We start from the raw sequence: 13,902 nt of genomic DNA, 5'->3' as shown, positions 1-13,902 counted from the left end.
CCCAAGCCGGGATATCTGTTATGATCCTGGATGGCCAGCTAGTGGTGAGGGGAACTATGTCAGCTCGTGGGCTCTTCTGGTTGTGGGGAAGCCCAGGGAGACCAGGGCAAGGCAAGGCTCCCAGGTTGCGAGATGAGGGGTGGTTCGAGTCTGGTTTCAGCCCACCTTCGCCGTGTCCAGCCCTTGACAGCCATCAAAGCGCCTGGTCACCTGCAGCAGCCCTGTGAGGTTGGCGAGCGGCTGGGATTGTATGCCCAGCTAACATGCGAGGAAACGGAGGCTCAGTGAGGCGCGGCAACCTTCTGGCGGGACGCATCTCCTTAGTACTACCGTGGGCACAGCAGCCGAAGCCCAAGTCTTCGCGGAACACACAGCCGCTAGGTTGAAAACGACAACTCCCAGAATGCTACTCGGAGAGGGGCAGGAACCGGAAGTGAAGTCGGAGGTGGGGCTTGGTGGGTTTCTCTGCTGCTGCGTGAGGTGACGGGTTCAGGTACGCCGGGGCCTCGTTGCCGGCAGGGGTGGGGGCTGGGGGTCCGGCCAGGGAATGCCGCCTCGTTCGCGGGCAGGGCAGACAGGTGCTTGGGGAGCAGGCGCCCGCCCAGCAGTCGTGTGGCCTTATGTCCCCCACCTTCTTGGCGCTGTTCCTTCCTGCTTCCCGTCGTACTCGCAGCTTATGGACCAGACTGGGCCTGCACGCGGTGTACACTCGAGGTTGCGGTCAGGGTGTTCTAGTGCTGAAGGTGACCGAGGAGTGGAGCCGGCTTTGGTGGCTAAAACTTAGAACGAGGAGATGAGAGAAGTCTCCATCACTTAGCGCCCAGGGATATATATGCTCATCAGGTGGGACTTCGGTTAGAAAAAAGTTCTGAGGCCTCTGTCAACGCAGAGATGGTGGAGTGGAGGATTTATTAATTCAGCAAGTCTTTATTGAGCGTCTGTTATGTACGAAGCTCGTTGCCAGGCACTGAGGATGTAGTGAATGAAGCAGACAGAACACTTGCTTACATTATAGGAAGGGGAAAATTCAGACAAAAAAAATAAGTAAAAAGTGTGCCATGTTGGTTAATGAAAATCTGAATGAAGTGAGGAAGGTAGTCATATAATTATCTAGGAGAAGAGGATTGAGGTAGAAGGACCAGCAAGTGCAAAGGCACTAAGGTGGGAACATCCTTGGTATGTTTAAGGAACAGCAACAGCAAGTAGACCAGATAATGCAGAGAACAATGGATGATCATTAATTATCAATATAGGCCATTGTAAGTGTCCAGACAAATAATCAGTAAACAATCTATAATAGGAATAGAAGAGAGTTTTATTCTAGCCACATTGAGGACTATAGCATGGGAGACACAGATTCAAGAAGCACTTGAATTGTGTTCCTCCAGGCTACAAAATGGGGCAGGCTTATAAAGGCAAAAACTGCAAGGTTACAGTTAGTTACATGAGTTATTTATCAAGAATTATAATTGGAGGTGGCAAGAAGTAAGGGTGCTTATTAAGGAAGGATTAGTTGGGGTCTGAAATGGTTGCATAGTTACAAGGGGAGACCTTGAGACCGTAATATTACAGCTGGCTGGTGTTAGAGTATGACTGATGGTGTCCTTGGGTGTGGTACAGTTCAGAGAAAGTTCAAGTTCTCAGTGATGCAGCCGTGCCTGAGACCAGATCTTCAACGGCCACCCAACCCCATTTTTGTATTCCTGAACTATTACTCCATTTTAATTTCAATGTCATCAGCTTGAACAGGTATCTCACAGAGATATATTATGAATTACCAATAAGTTGCATGAAAAAAAAGCTCAATATCATTAATAATCAAACAAATGCAAATTAAAACAGTGAGGTTCCACTACACAAAAATGGTTAAAATTAAGAACCCTGACAACAGCAAATGTTGGGGATGATGCAGACCATCTGGAACTCTCACAGACTGCTGACAGCAGTGTGTAATGTTACAATCATTCTGGGAAATTGATGGCAGTTTCTTAGGAGTTAAATAGCACCCATCCTATGACCCAGCAATTCTGTTAGTACTTAGCCAACAGATATGAAAACATATGTCCACAAAAACGCTTGTATGAGAATTTCTTGGCCGCTTTATTCGTAAAAGCCACAAACTGGAAAAATCTCAAATGTCTATCAACAGGAGAATATACAAATTGTGGTATATTCATGTGTGGAATACTGCTCAGCAATAAAAAGGAACAAACTACTGATACATGAAGCAATATATATGAATCTCAAAAACAAGTTGTGGGGCAAAATGCCAAGTTCAAAAGAGTACACACTGTTTGAGTCCATTTAAATAACATAAGGCACAGCTAATCTATGGTTATAGAAAAAAGAGCAATGATTGCATTTGGAAAGCAGTGAGAATGGGATGGAGATTGACTTGGAAAGTGCAGAAGGAAGGGAACTTTCTGGAGTGATGGAAATGTTCTATATCTTGATGGGGTGTGGGTAATACAGGCCCTACGCACTTGTCAAAAACTCATTGAGCTTGTATATTCCCATCCCTCACTTCCCACCCCTTCAAACCTCTCCCCACCATCCCTCCCAACACACAAACTTGCCCTTTAAAATCTTGGCATTTTATTGTGTATAAATTATACCTCAAAAGAATTTAAAGGTCAAGGTAACTAAGAGAAGAGCTAAAAATAAAAGGGGCTAATTAAAGTGATTTGAATTTTAGTGTTTCATAGGGAAAGTTGATGAATCAGGAAGTAACGTGTAAGCATATGATTTCAGGTTAAGGAGTAAATTACCAGAACTAAAAGCAGCTGGTTAACAAACGTTGCCCCCCCCGCCGCCCACCAGAGGTGGAAGGGGTCAGAGAATTGATCATTACTTTTCTTACAACTAAGTCTTTACCATGTGCGTGGATCATATTACATAATTTACTTTTTCAACGATACACTTTTCCTGATACGTAGGTAACACACTAGGCTCAGAGGAGCAGCCGTGAGCAATGGTTATACCATTCTTTGTGACACTTAGCTGTAGACTAGAACACTTCTTAGTCATATCTTCCTCAAGGATTTTGAACACCACTTTGAAATTATTACATTAGTTAAGTGTGTTGTAACAATGGTTCTTCATATTTTTCTACCTTGTCACTTCTGATGGATATTAGCCGTTTCCACTATGACTGTGGCTTTCTGCTGCAGTGATACTGAGTTGGGGGAGGGAATATGTGCAACCTAGAATTCTTGGTTGGTTTTGGGCCGCTCTTCACCATAATTTTTGGCTAGCTCTAAACCTCCCAGGATGTTTCTAGTACAGGACTTTGCATAGAGTAGGTGCTCAGTAAATATTTGCTAAAGGAATGGTTTTGAAAATAAACAGAAACATAATGGGATAGGTGGATTTTGCCATCTTTGTCTCGCCCTCAACTCATAGGTGCATTTCAAAGAATACGGTAAATGAACTCATTATCTGTGTCACTGCAGCAGTGAATAATCTTTGATTTCTTGGGGTTGTCAGGAGTTGTGCTTGTCTTCTAAGAAGTGAATTTGGCTTCCTTACTACTGAAAGGTTTCTGTGCTGACTTATTTCTCTAGAAGACACACATGCTTTTCTCAGTTCAGTTAGTCTGTGTTAGTATTTTACACACTTCTACTCCTTCAGTAATGCAGTAACCCTGTTTGTCATTTGGATATAGGGAAATACCTCTGCAAGTTAAATAATGTAATGTCTCAGATAATTGTGCCTTTTCCTAATCTGGGTGAAAAGGACAGAGGACTAAGCACATGGACTGGAAGTTAGAAGGGAGCGCTCAGAAAACAGAGTCACACGTGCTGCAGGAGCAAGAAGTCACCCTAGAGGACACAGGTGAAGATGGCATCTCTGAAAGCTTCCAGCTTCTACAGATTGACGTGGAATGTGAGCATCGAGAGGAGATGACCCTGCCTACAAGCAATGCAGTGTGGCGCTCGGTGAGTGGAATGGATTGTTTATGGTCACGGGCTTTGAGACGATGGAATGTTCCAGAGACCCCTGTTCTAAGGATAGATATTGGTAAAAAAAAAAAGACTGGGAATGAGTTAGGTGTATTCCCAGGGATGAGTTTCCTGGCTTAAGGTTTCAGTTTCATTTGAGTCATAGAAAAAGTAAGTAAAGTTAAGAGGAATTTTTGCACACCTCAGAAGGGTCAGGAAATCTCAACCCTGTCCCTAATAAATTTACTGTGACCTTGGGCATGTCACATCTCTTTTCTGGGGTTCTGCTTTCTCTAAACGCAATCTAGTCCTTTTTTTTTTTTTTTTGGAGTATAATTGCTTTACAATGGTGTGTTAACTTCTGCTTTATAACAAAGTGAATCAGTTATACATATACATATGTTCCCATATCTCTTCCCTCCCATTTTTGTTTTTAAGACTAATACCCTTTTTCTCTCCTAACTTTAATCTAAATTTAAAAAATAATTAAGTAACTGTTTCTAATATTCATTTTCCTTTTTGGTGCTTATGAAGTTCTCAAACAATTTTGTTTTCTGGATAACATAAGAAAAATGTCCAAAGAAAACAGAGACACTGGGAAAAGATAGTTGCAGCAAAGAAGAGTAAAAGAAGACAAGAGAAAGAAAGAAGAAAAGCCAATCGTGTAGAAAATTCAGGTAACAATAAATCAGATTGCTGGTGTAATTATATTTATTTCTTAGCAAACTGGTATCTGCCTGTTCCTAGGAGAGTTAGGGATAGTGTTTTTAAGTAAAACAAACATCTGGGAGATAGGACCTATTAGCCTATTTTGTTGGGAATCAAAGTATCAAAGAGAGCAACATTTGAGGCTGCCTTTCAAATATAAGCTGTCTAGTGCGTGTATGTGTTTATAAGCTCAGAAGTAGAAAGTATGATAACAACAACAGCCAATGTTTATTCAGTACTGTGTGCTAGGTTCAGTGCTAAGAATTTTACATGGATTACCATAAGGGTAAGTACTTTTATTATCCTCATTTTCTAGGTGAAGGGATTGAGGCTCAAAGAAATTAAATAACATGCCCAAGATCATATAGGTAATAAATGAACAAACTGAACTCTTAGATCCAGCAGTGTGCTCCAGAGCACTCATTTCACCGTTCTGCTATACCTAAACTGCCTAATGAATGAATACCTTGCATGAGCTTCCAGTTTCTCTTCATATGCAAAAATTACTCACCTGGCTGGGGAGATTTATTTCTTACTGAATAAAATTTTTAGTTTTTCCATGTTTATTCCTTTCTGATATTTCTACTCTAGGCATCTACCCCCAGCACAGCAAACGTTTTCTGAGATCCTTAACCAACGAAAGACTTTTGGAAGCCAAACACTCAGGACCAAGACTCTGCATCGATTTGAGTATGACCCACCACATGTCTAAGAAGGTAAAACATCCACTGAACTCTGAATTCCTGCTCACCTGAGGGAGGTCCAGGTGGGAACAGCTTTCACAAAGAACATGACCAGCTCCAGCTTCTATGATTCTCTGGTAAACCAGCAAATGTGTTTAGTTTTCTACACATGGCTACTAAGTTCTGAGATGGCTGTTGTAAAGAATCAGGAAGAGAATAGACATATGGTTTAGTTTAAAAATTTTTCCTTTATCTTCTGTTTTGAGCCCACTGCCTTTGCCTCTGTGCTTATGGTATCCCCAGTCTAGATGGAGCCTTTCAGGTTGAATTCTCCAGAGATGAAATCTTTGGCCTCCTGCCGGGGAGAGGAATATTCGCCTGGTTGCATGTTGTGGGGAGATTACCTGGTGGGAGGTCTTTCTACAATGTGTGTGTTTTTAAAAGCTGCCCATTTACCCTGTCGGTGAAGGAGGGATTTTTCACCCTATGATTCTGGGGATGGCTGAACACACAACACTCGACACTGGACAGATAAGATCTATAGCAGTTTATTGGTCACATATACTCAGCCCGAGGGGAGGATGACACTGGACATCATGCAGGGCCACATGGGATTGCACTCGGGAACAGAATGAACAGCCAGGGGCCGTGGGGGGTAGGTTTTGTAGTATCAAGAAATTAGATTCCTACAGGAAGATGTGATTGGTTTGCTGTAATAATTCCATGGGCTGGCAGAGAATTGAAACCCACTACGCAGGGATAGCAGGAACCCTTTATCAAAGGAATCCCTTTGATAAAAAAAAAAAAAATTGTTTAGCTAGTGAACCTTATCCATGGGAGCAGAATTGGGAGGGGAACTTGCAGTTAGGCCATTCAAGGCCTCTTATTTTCACCAGATATCAAAGTGGCACACAATATTGGGCCTTGATTTTAGGCCTTACACCACAAAAGAAATCTGTGTTTTCCAACGTCCCTGTTATACATGCTAGTGTTTGCATGTTTTTCAGAGAAATTAGGATCTAGGATTCTTCCATGGAACTTCTAACTATAGTCCTCTGAAAAGGTCAACTAAGAATTTTCTAATGTTTATATTAATTGAGATATCAGATTAAATCAAATCCAAAGCTTTTTTTTTTTTCCTGTACTGAACCAAATCAGGCCAGATTGTGAAACTACCTTTCTATACGGGTGATATCTCTAATAAATCAGAATGGAAAGTTAAAACTTCCAAACCTATGACAGCTCCTGAAGTTAGGGAGGAGGTGCCAAGTTTAACTGATGGAGTATAAAAACGTCTGTACAGTAATCTAATCTCTTTTTGATAAACAGTAACCATCACATGGTAAGATTTTTTTATATATATAAATTTATTTATTTATTTTTGGCTGCATCGGGTCTTCGTTGCTCGGCACGGGCTTTCTCTAGGTGCAGTGAGCGGGGGCTACTCTTCATTGCAGTGCGCGGCTTCTCATTGCAGTGGCTTCTATTGTTGCGGAGCACGGGCTCTAGGCGTGGGATTCAGTAGTTGTGGCTCACAGGCTCAGTAGTTGTGGCTCACAGGATCTAGAATGCAGGCTCAGTAGTTGTGGCGCACGGGCTTAGTTGCTCCACGGCATGTGGGATCTTCCCTGACCAGGGCTTGAACCCATGTCCTCTGCATTGGCAGGCGGATTCGTAACCACTCTGCCACCAGGGAAGCCCACATGGTAAGATTTTAGGTAAAAGCTAAAAGAAAAATTTTATATATATATATATGTATATATTTATATATACATATATATCAGCAGATCCAGAAGGAGGGAGAGGTCTTGGTTTTCTGGGCTAGTATCATTACCTTAAGTTTCATCTATAAGGTGTGATACCATGGGATGTAACACACGTGCATACATGCATGTACTCACTCCTGGAGTAAAAGGGCCATTGAATTCATGAGCTTTCCCAGAGTAGTATTCAGTGAACTTACTGAGTAACCATTTGTTGATAATGAATTTAGAAAGAGTGGGCATGTTCCTACCACAAATTGTCCTTACTTCTTCGAAGGAATTAAGTAGACTGGCTGGACAGATCCGAAGGTTGTATGGCTCAAATAAAAAAGCTGACAGGCCATTTTGGATCTGCCTCACTGGATTCACCACAGACAGTCCCCTGTATGAAGAGTGTTTGAGGATGAATGATGGATTTTCTAGTTATCTGGTAAGCCTCATTTTGCATATTATTTGGATTGTCATCTGAAAAGTAGGTTGGAGGGGGTAATAGTAAATTTTTTTTTACTTTTTCACATTTCAATGTAAAAAAAATGTTTATATGTTATATGTTTTCATTATTACAATCTTTAAAAATTTAGAACCTCTCATCAGTTCTTATGTTTTAAAATGTTCATCCTTCCACTGCATTGGCAAACTAATATTACCAGTATCTAGGGCTATATTTTGTATCCAGTGTATTGTATGCTAGACTATGTACCAGCAATGTTTTAGGGACATGCCATGATCCCTTTCTTGTTCTTAGTAGTGCAGAATTAGGGAACATGAATTTTGGGGGAAAGAGAGAATCCTTATGAAAGTAATATGGATTTAAGATGAGTTTTATGGAGTACTAAGTTACTTTCAATACTTTCTCTAGGATCTCTTAAATGTAGTGATTGACATACAGGCAAGAATCCAGATCAGTGCCTAAGAAGTGCCACTAAAAGTGCCTTTGTGTGTTTGCATTATGTAGCTGAGACTGGGTAGTGTGGCCTTCTCCAGAGAGGTCCTCTGAGGCAACGAGTGTGAAAAGCGCCCTATGTGGTGCTGCACAGTTAGTCATGGTTGCTCTTACCTTAATGATCCCTCCTGTAACACATTCCCAGCTTTACTTTTCTGTATGTGTTTTATGATTCCTGTATGTGAGCCAAACAGATCCACTCTAAGAGCCACGTAGTTCAGTCCCCTTGCTTTCCTGTCTTCATGCTTTTCTTAGGTGATTTCCTCCACTTTGAATACTTCTTCCTTTTGTATGTGTGTCAATCTCACCTCTTCAGAAACCCAGTTCCAGCATTCCCTTTGCTAGAACATTGTCCCTGGTGTTGTCATTCCCTCTCTGTAGTCCTGGGGCATGCTCCCGGTATGTCTCTTAGGGCCTCATTACCACTTTCTGTCTCACTTTGTAGGGTCGAATGTCTGTACCTTTCTACTTCCGCTACCCAACTGAGCACTTTCTGAGAACAGGTTGTCAGACATGTATCCTCTTGATGTACCTGGAGCCATGCCTGATAGAAACTACATGCCCTGTAACTAGTTGCTGCAGCGTGGGCTGTGTCTTAACCTAGTTCACACTACATTGGATTGTTTACATTTTTCAGCTAGACATAACAGAAGAAGACTGCTTTAGTTTATTTCCTCTGGAAACCCTTGTGTACCTGACTCCTGACTCAGAACATGGTATGTACTTTACTGCATGCATTCATGTAGCACATTGCATCCAGCCCTTTATTTCATTATTCCTGGGGTCAGAGTTTATTAAAGCCACCCAAGGCGTATCCAAGAAAAAAAAGGAATGGACGTTAATTGCACACCTCTTATGGACAGAGACCTCACTGAATGCTTCATATTTGTCCTGCCATGTGCACACAGCTGCACAGATTTAGGGTCTCCATCCTCAGCTGGAGCTTGTGAGTTACCTGGTAATCCTCATGAGTTTTCCTCGTCACCTCCTCACATTGATCCTTCTCAGATTGATGTTAGATAAATATTTTTTTCCCAGAAAATCATCTGTTTCGCATAATTTTCTATTTTATTGTATTAAGTTGACCTCAGTATTCTCTTCAATTTTACCTTCCTTTGACATTTTGCCTCCTTTCTGAATCCTAATGGTGATTTGAGTCTGCATATTTGATTAGATATGTCTAATTAATTGACATTTAATTGATCTTTTCAGGGAATTAGCAAATCTAATTAGCAAATCTATTATCTTTTTGTTTTCTATTTCATTAAATTTCTACTTTTATCATTAATAATTCTTTCCTTTTACAGTCTTTGGATTTAGAAATTATAAAACAGATTGACCTCAGTGGCCTTCATTTTTTCATTAGCTCTTGAAGATGTTGATCTAAACAAAGTTTACATCCTTGGTGGACTTGTGGATGAAAGCATTCAGAAGGTAGGTGTATATTTTAGGCCTGACAACTGCATTTTGAAAAGTGGCACTTTCTTTTAGAGAAAGAAATCCTTGCCCTGTCGTAATCTTAGGCCAAAAGGCCTAAAAACTCAGAGGCAATAGGAAGTAGGAGCCTATTCTGCCTAGGTTGGCCCTCCTACTTGCCAACTTCCCTCTCTTCTCATCAGCAATGTCAGCAACACTGACCTGACAGAATCCAGTCAGGGACTGGAATGGGAAGTATTTAGTAATTACATAAATAACCATTACTGAACTCCTTTCTTCTCTCCTCTCTTCAGTCCTGCAAGGATGACTCTGATCTTGACCAAGGAAGCTTTGACTCAGCATTCTTACCAGCTGTTTGTTCTTTGTGAAAGAGCAGTTTGTTCCTTCTTAGGCCATCTTCCCTGTTGACAGAAGTCTTATCCCATAATCTCTACCTTAGTAGGACGTTCAGATTTCTTTTGTTGAATTGGAATTTTATTGGAATAATTGGAGTTTTGAAATATGTTTCTATTATACAAATATTTGTTGAGATAATTTTTAAATATTTAATTAGCATAATGCATAGTTAATAATGATATAATAGTTAAAATGTGTAAAAAGGAGCACAGTGAAAAGTAAGTCTGCCTCTCAACCTTGTCACCCAGTATCCGCTGCATGAGGCAACCATGGTTTTCTTGTGTATCCCTCTTGATATAGTCTGTGATCACACAAGTATGTGTTTATGGATATATTTTATATATATATATTTTTCATATATGTGAGTGTATTTTTTCATGTATATATGAGATACATACACATATTTGACACAGATGATACTTAACTGAATTGCATTTATTCTAAAAAAGAGTTCCATGACTCCATAGTGATAATCTAAAAAATGGGCAGGAGGTGGGGGGAGGAGAGAGCTCTAAAGAATGCCAGTTAATAAATGAGAAATGCATAATAGAATTGAGAAATCATCATTTTGTCACTCTCAGTGTAATCATTGATTCAGGGAATTGACTGAAGGAAAGGTTGTGAGGGAACTGACTATTCCAAGTGGTCTCGAAGTACCAGCCCACAAAAGTGTACCATTACAATAAAGTGATCTGGAGGTCCCTATCTTAACAAATGATCAAACTTAGAATCACCAGTAGTGACATGTGCCTCCTGATGTGATGGAATCTTACCTGTGAAGTATTCTTATTAGAAAATGTTTAAACTGAATTTAATCATAAACAGATCCAGCATGTGAGACATTCTACAAGACACCTGGACCAGACTTTCAAAAAAGTCAATGTAATGAAAACTGAAATAGTCATAGGGGCTATTTAAGGTTAAAAGAGATTAAAGAGACGTAACAACCAAATACAGTCTTCCACAGCAGAGTGACATCCCCTTTTTTGAAGCAGACAATTCTAGAGGGCCAGTGAGCAGTGTATGATCTATAGATGTGCAAATTTAACACACTGTCCTCTTTATTTTCCACCAACATTTAAACTGAAAAATAACTGGCACAAAGATTTGTTTAGTTGTTAACTTAAGAGTTTGGCTTCTTCACAGAAATATGCTAAGAACAAGATTTCTTCAAGGGGAGTCATTTCATCTTTAAATGTTCAGAGAACAGAAACTAGACTATAAACTCCTTCAGGGCAGCATCCAAGTTTCCTACTAACTTTGAATTCTGTACTTCAGTTCAGAGTGATTATAAAGGAATAGACTTAAAACATAATCATAGCTCATATATGCAAAGGAGTGTTATCCTTCAAAGAAGTCCTTTAAGTAGCTGTACCTTTATCCCATCTGAATTGCATCACTTAAAACATTTTTGGATGTCCTCTTTTGGAATTGTGTTTCATGTGAATCTGAGAGGCAGGTAGTCCAGTGTCAGAACAAAGAAGGTGCTAGGCCTGCTTCACGCTGTTCCAGTTGGTTAGACCATACTCACAGTGGCCAGTCAATATGGGACAGTAAATGAATAGACATTGACAAGCTAGAACAAGTTCAGAAGAGGTTGACCTGAATAATGCAGGGACTCAAAACTAAATCATAGTCAAGGAAAGGTCAACAGAACTGAGGTTGTCAGTCTGGAGATGAGAGGATTCATAGGGCATGATCCCTGCCTTCAAGTGTCTGAATGGCTGTCTTGTGGAAGGGCCATTTTACATGCCTGGTGTGGCCCTGGGGGAACAGAACTAGGACAGATGACTGGAAGTCTCAGGGAAAATAGAAAATTTGCCTCAATATCAAGAAGATTTCCTATTAACTGCTGCTATCAAAATTGAAATGGGTTACCCTAGGATGCATGAACTTCTTGTCACAAGGGTTGTCCATTTAAAGCCAGAGGCCATCTGGGAAAGTTCATAGAGGATAGACAAACATTGGATGGGTGGTTGGAGTGGAATAGTTAACTACCGAGGTCCCTTCCAAACCTAAGTATGCTAATTTTCTCAGTAATCTAAACCTTTAATCCTGAAATTACAAATAGGTAGATGACGTTCCCAGAGCTTCTTACCAGGTAGTGAGTATAATTTAAACTTCAGTCCATGACTCAGGGACATCTTTAAAGGGACATTAGTTACTGTACTCTGACACTAAATGGCCTCAGATTGTTGGATTTTTTGAGTTCTGCCTTCTTTTTGTAGTTTTCAGAGCCTTTCCTTTTCATTGGGCTATATGCTGTCATACCTTAACGCTGTCTTGTTGCTGGTGGTATACCTGACTCGAATCCTGTCTCCCTTATTTCTAATTTGCTGCTACCAATTGACTATGACTGAAAACTCCAGATGTCCAGAATTGGGTCTTACTGAGTTAGGGCCAGGAGTGTTCTCCTCTCATTGGTTAGACGGCTTGGATTTTTGGATGCAGATTGTGGCTGCAGATGTGCCTATTTTTACTTATTTCCTTCTTGGTTGTAAGTAGTAGTGAGTGGAAGCCAGCAGATAAATGAATCCCAAATAAGTGAGGTGTTGCTGCACAAGCCATTTTTCCTTGTCTTCATTTTCTTCCATTCTACCATAGGCTACTTCATTTTACTACACTTATCATTTAATTATGATTACAGATGGAAATTGGGGTGGTGGTACATGAGGATTCTTAAGTTTGCTCTGCATATTACAATGAGACTATCTTTGTGTATTATTTTTATAAGAAAAATATTTGTGATTTACAGAAGGTGACATTTCAAAAGGCCCAAGAACACTCTGTCAAGACTGCTCGCTTACCAATCCAGGAATACATGGTCAGACGCCAGAATGGGAAGAACTATCATTCAGAAATACTGGCCATCAATCAAGGTACTGCTCACATGGCCCATGCTTAACGTGTATTAGTTCTGCTGCTGCTTCTTTGTATTGTGTTTCAGTATAAACGGCCCTTGAAGCAGTCTCCCCTGTGACTGATGTGCTTGGACTTTGCTGTATGTACTTTGTGACATGTATTCTGGCCTCTCAGAGGCAGTTTTCATTTTCTTCCTGATTCCCAACTATGTTAAAGATAGTTGAAATTGTTCCCTTGTCCTAGAATGCCATGCCTTCAATCTATCATTGAACAGTGAATTCCTACTTGTCCTTCAGGATTCAGTTCACAGGCATCTTGGCTGCTCCCCTCCACATCCCAGGCCACGTCAGGGCCTGTTTTGTTCCCATTGTACTGTGTTCCTCTCTGTTGCAGCATTGTCCATTCAGAGGTCTGTATCTCTCAGTGTAGGCTGAGGTCCTTGTAGGTAAGCAGGGCCTGTGTCTTTGCCTCTGTCTCCCCAGGATCTAGTACCGTGTTGGTAGAGTAAGTTTGTTGAATAAAATATTCCAGAACACTTTTTTCCTCATTAGTCATTTACTAGTTCTCTTTTTCTTCTGTATGGTCACTATGTTTTCTGTTTACCTTTCTAACAGTGTTTGATATCCTGTCCACTTACTTTGAGACTCAAAACTGGCCTGAAGCATTGAAGAAAGGAGTTTCTTCCAGAAAAGGCTATACTCTTCAGAACTCAGTGGAATGATGGACAGCCTAAGATTGCAGCTGCCGGAGGTTAAGTTGCTGGAGTTGCCTTGACCAAAGAACAGATCAGAGGATGGTGGTGGTACTCATTTGCCTTTACTTGACATCTTGGCTCTTCACTGGGATAGGAGTTACTAACAGGGACCATATTTTATGCTCTTTTGTATCTCCCATAGTGCCTGGCTCACAGGAAGTGCCCAGATATATGTTGACTAACTAAAAGTTTACATAATAATGAATTAGCCCTAAAACTACATGGCTTTGGATGTGTTAATTCATCTTCTGTACATCTATTTGTGAAATACCTACTCTTTAGAGATAGCTTAAATAATCAAGTAAGTATTATTCTACTGAGTCTAAGTTTCACTACACGGGCATCATAAAGTTGTATGACTTTCTCCAGCCATCTCGATGATGCTGATTTTCCCTAACTCAAGTAATATGTTGTA

At 40.6% G+C, this 13,902-nt stretch overlaps 1 protein-coding gene across 3 annotated transcripts; it reads left to right on the top strand.

Moving 5' to 3' along the window:
- Positions 1-439: 439 nt before the first annotated feature.
- Positions 440-13,792, top strand: TRMT10B (tRNA methyltransferase 10B). 3 transcript variants are annotated; one of them, XM_032636369.1, is made up of 9 exons: positions 440-493; positions 3,736-3,938; positions 4,510-4,618; positions 5,241-5,365; positions 7,373-7,525; positions 8,676-8,754; positions 9,405-9,472; positions 12,627-12,750; positions 13,348-13,792. In XM_032636369.1, the coding sequence occupies exons 2-9, from the start codon at positions 3,753-3,755 to the stop codon at positions 13,452-13,454; spliced, it is 951 nt and encodes a 316-aa protein (XP_032492260.1). In that variant the 5' UTR covers positions 440-493; positions 3,736-3,752; the 3' UTR covers positions 13,455-13,792. The 3 variants fall into 3 exon arrangements, with proteins under 3 accessions (XP_032492260.1, XP_032492262.1, XP_032492261.1); XM_032636370.1 differs by having other exon boundaries at positions 471-493; positions 3,741-3,938; XM_032636371.1 differs by lacking the exon at positions 7,373-7,525 and having other exon boundaries at positions 13,348-13,707.
- The last annotated feature ends 110 nt before the right edge of the window (positions 13,793-13,902 follow it).

The sequence above is a fragment of the Phocoena sinus genome, chromosome 6 (assembly GCF_008692025.1).
Source record: "Phocoena sinus isolate mPhoSin1 chromosome 6, mPhoSin1.pri, whole genome shotgun sequence".
NCBI classification, from domain to species: domain Eukaryota; kingdom Metazoa; phylum Chordata; class Mammalia; order Artiodactyla; family Phocoenidae; genus Phocoena; species Phocoena sinus.
Note: the sequence above shows the minus strand (reverse complement) of the source record. Positions and strands in the feature narration are given on the sequence as shown.

Bases quoted from the DNA above. Each gene is read 5' to 3' on its own strand.
- TRMT10B (XM_032636369.1), top strand. From the start codon at position 3,753: ATGGACTGGAAGTTAGAAGGGAGCGCTCAGAAAACAGAGTCACACGTG. The intron at 7,526-8,675 runs GTAAGCCTCATT...TACATTTTTCAG, and splicing joins ATGGATTTTCTAGTTATCTG to CTAGACATAACAGAAGAAGA. The intron at 9,473-12,626 runs GTAGGTGTATAT...TGTGATTTACAG, and splicing joins TGGATGAAAGCATTCAGAAG to AAGGTGACATTTCAAAAGGC.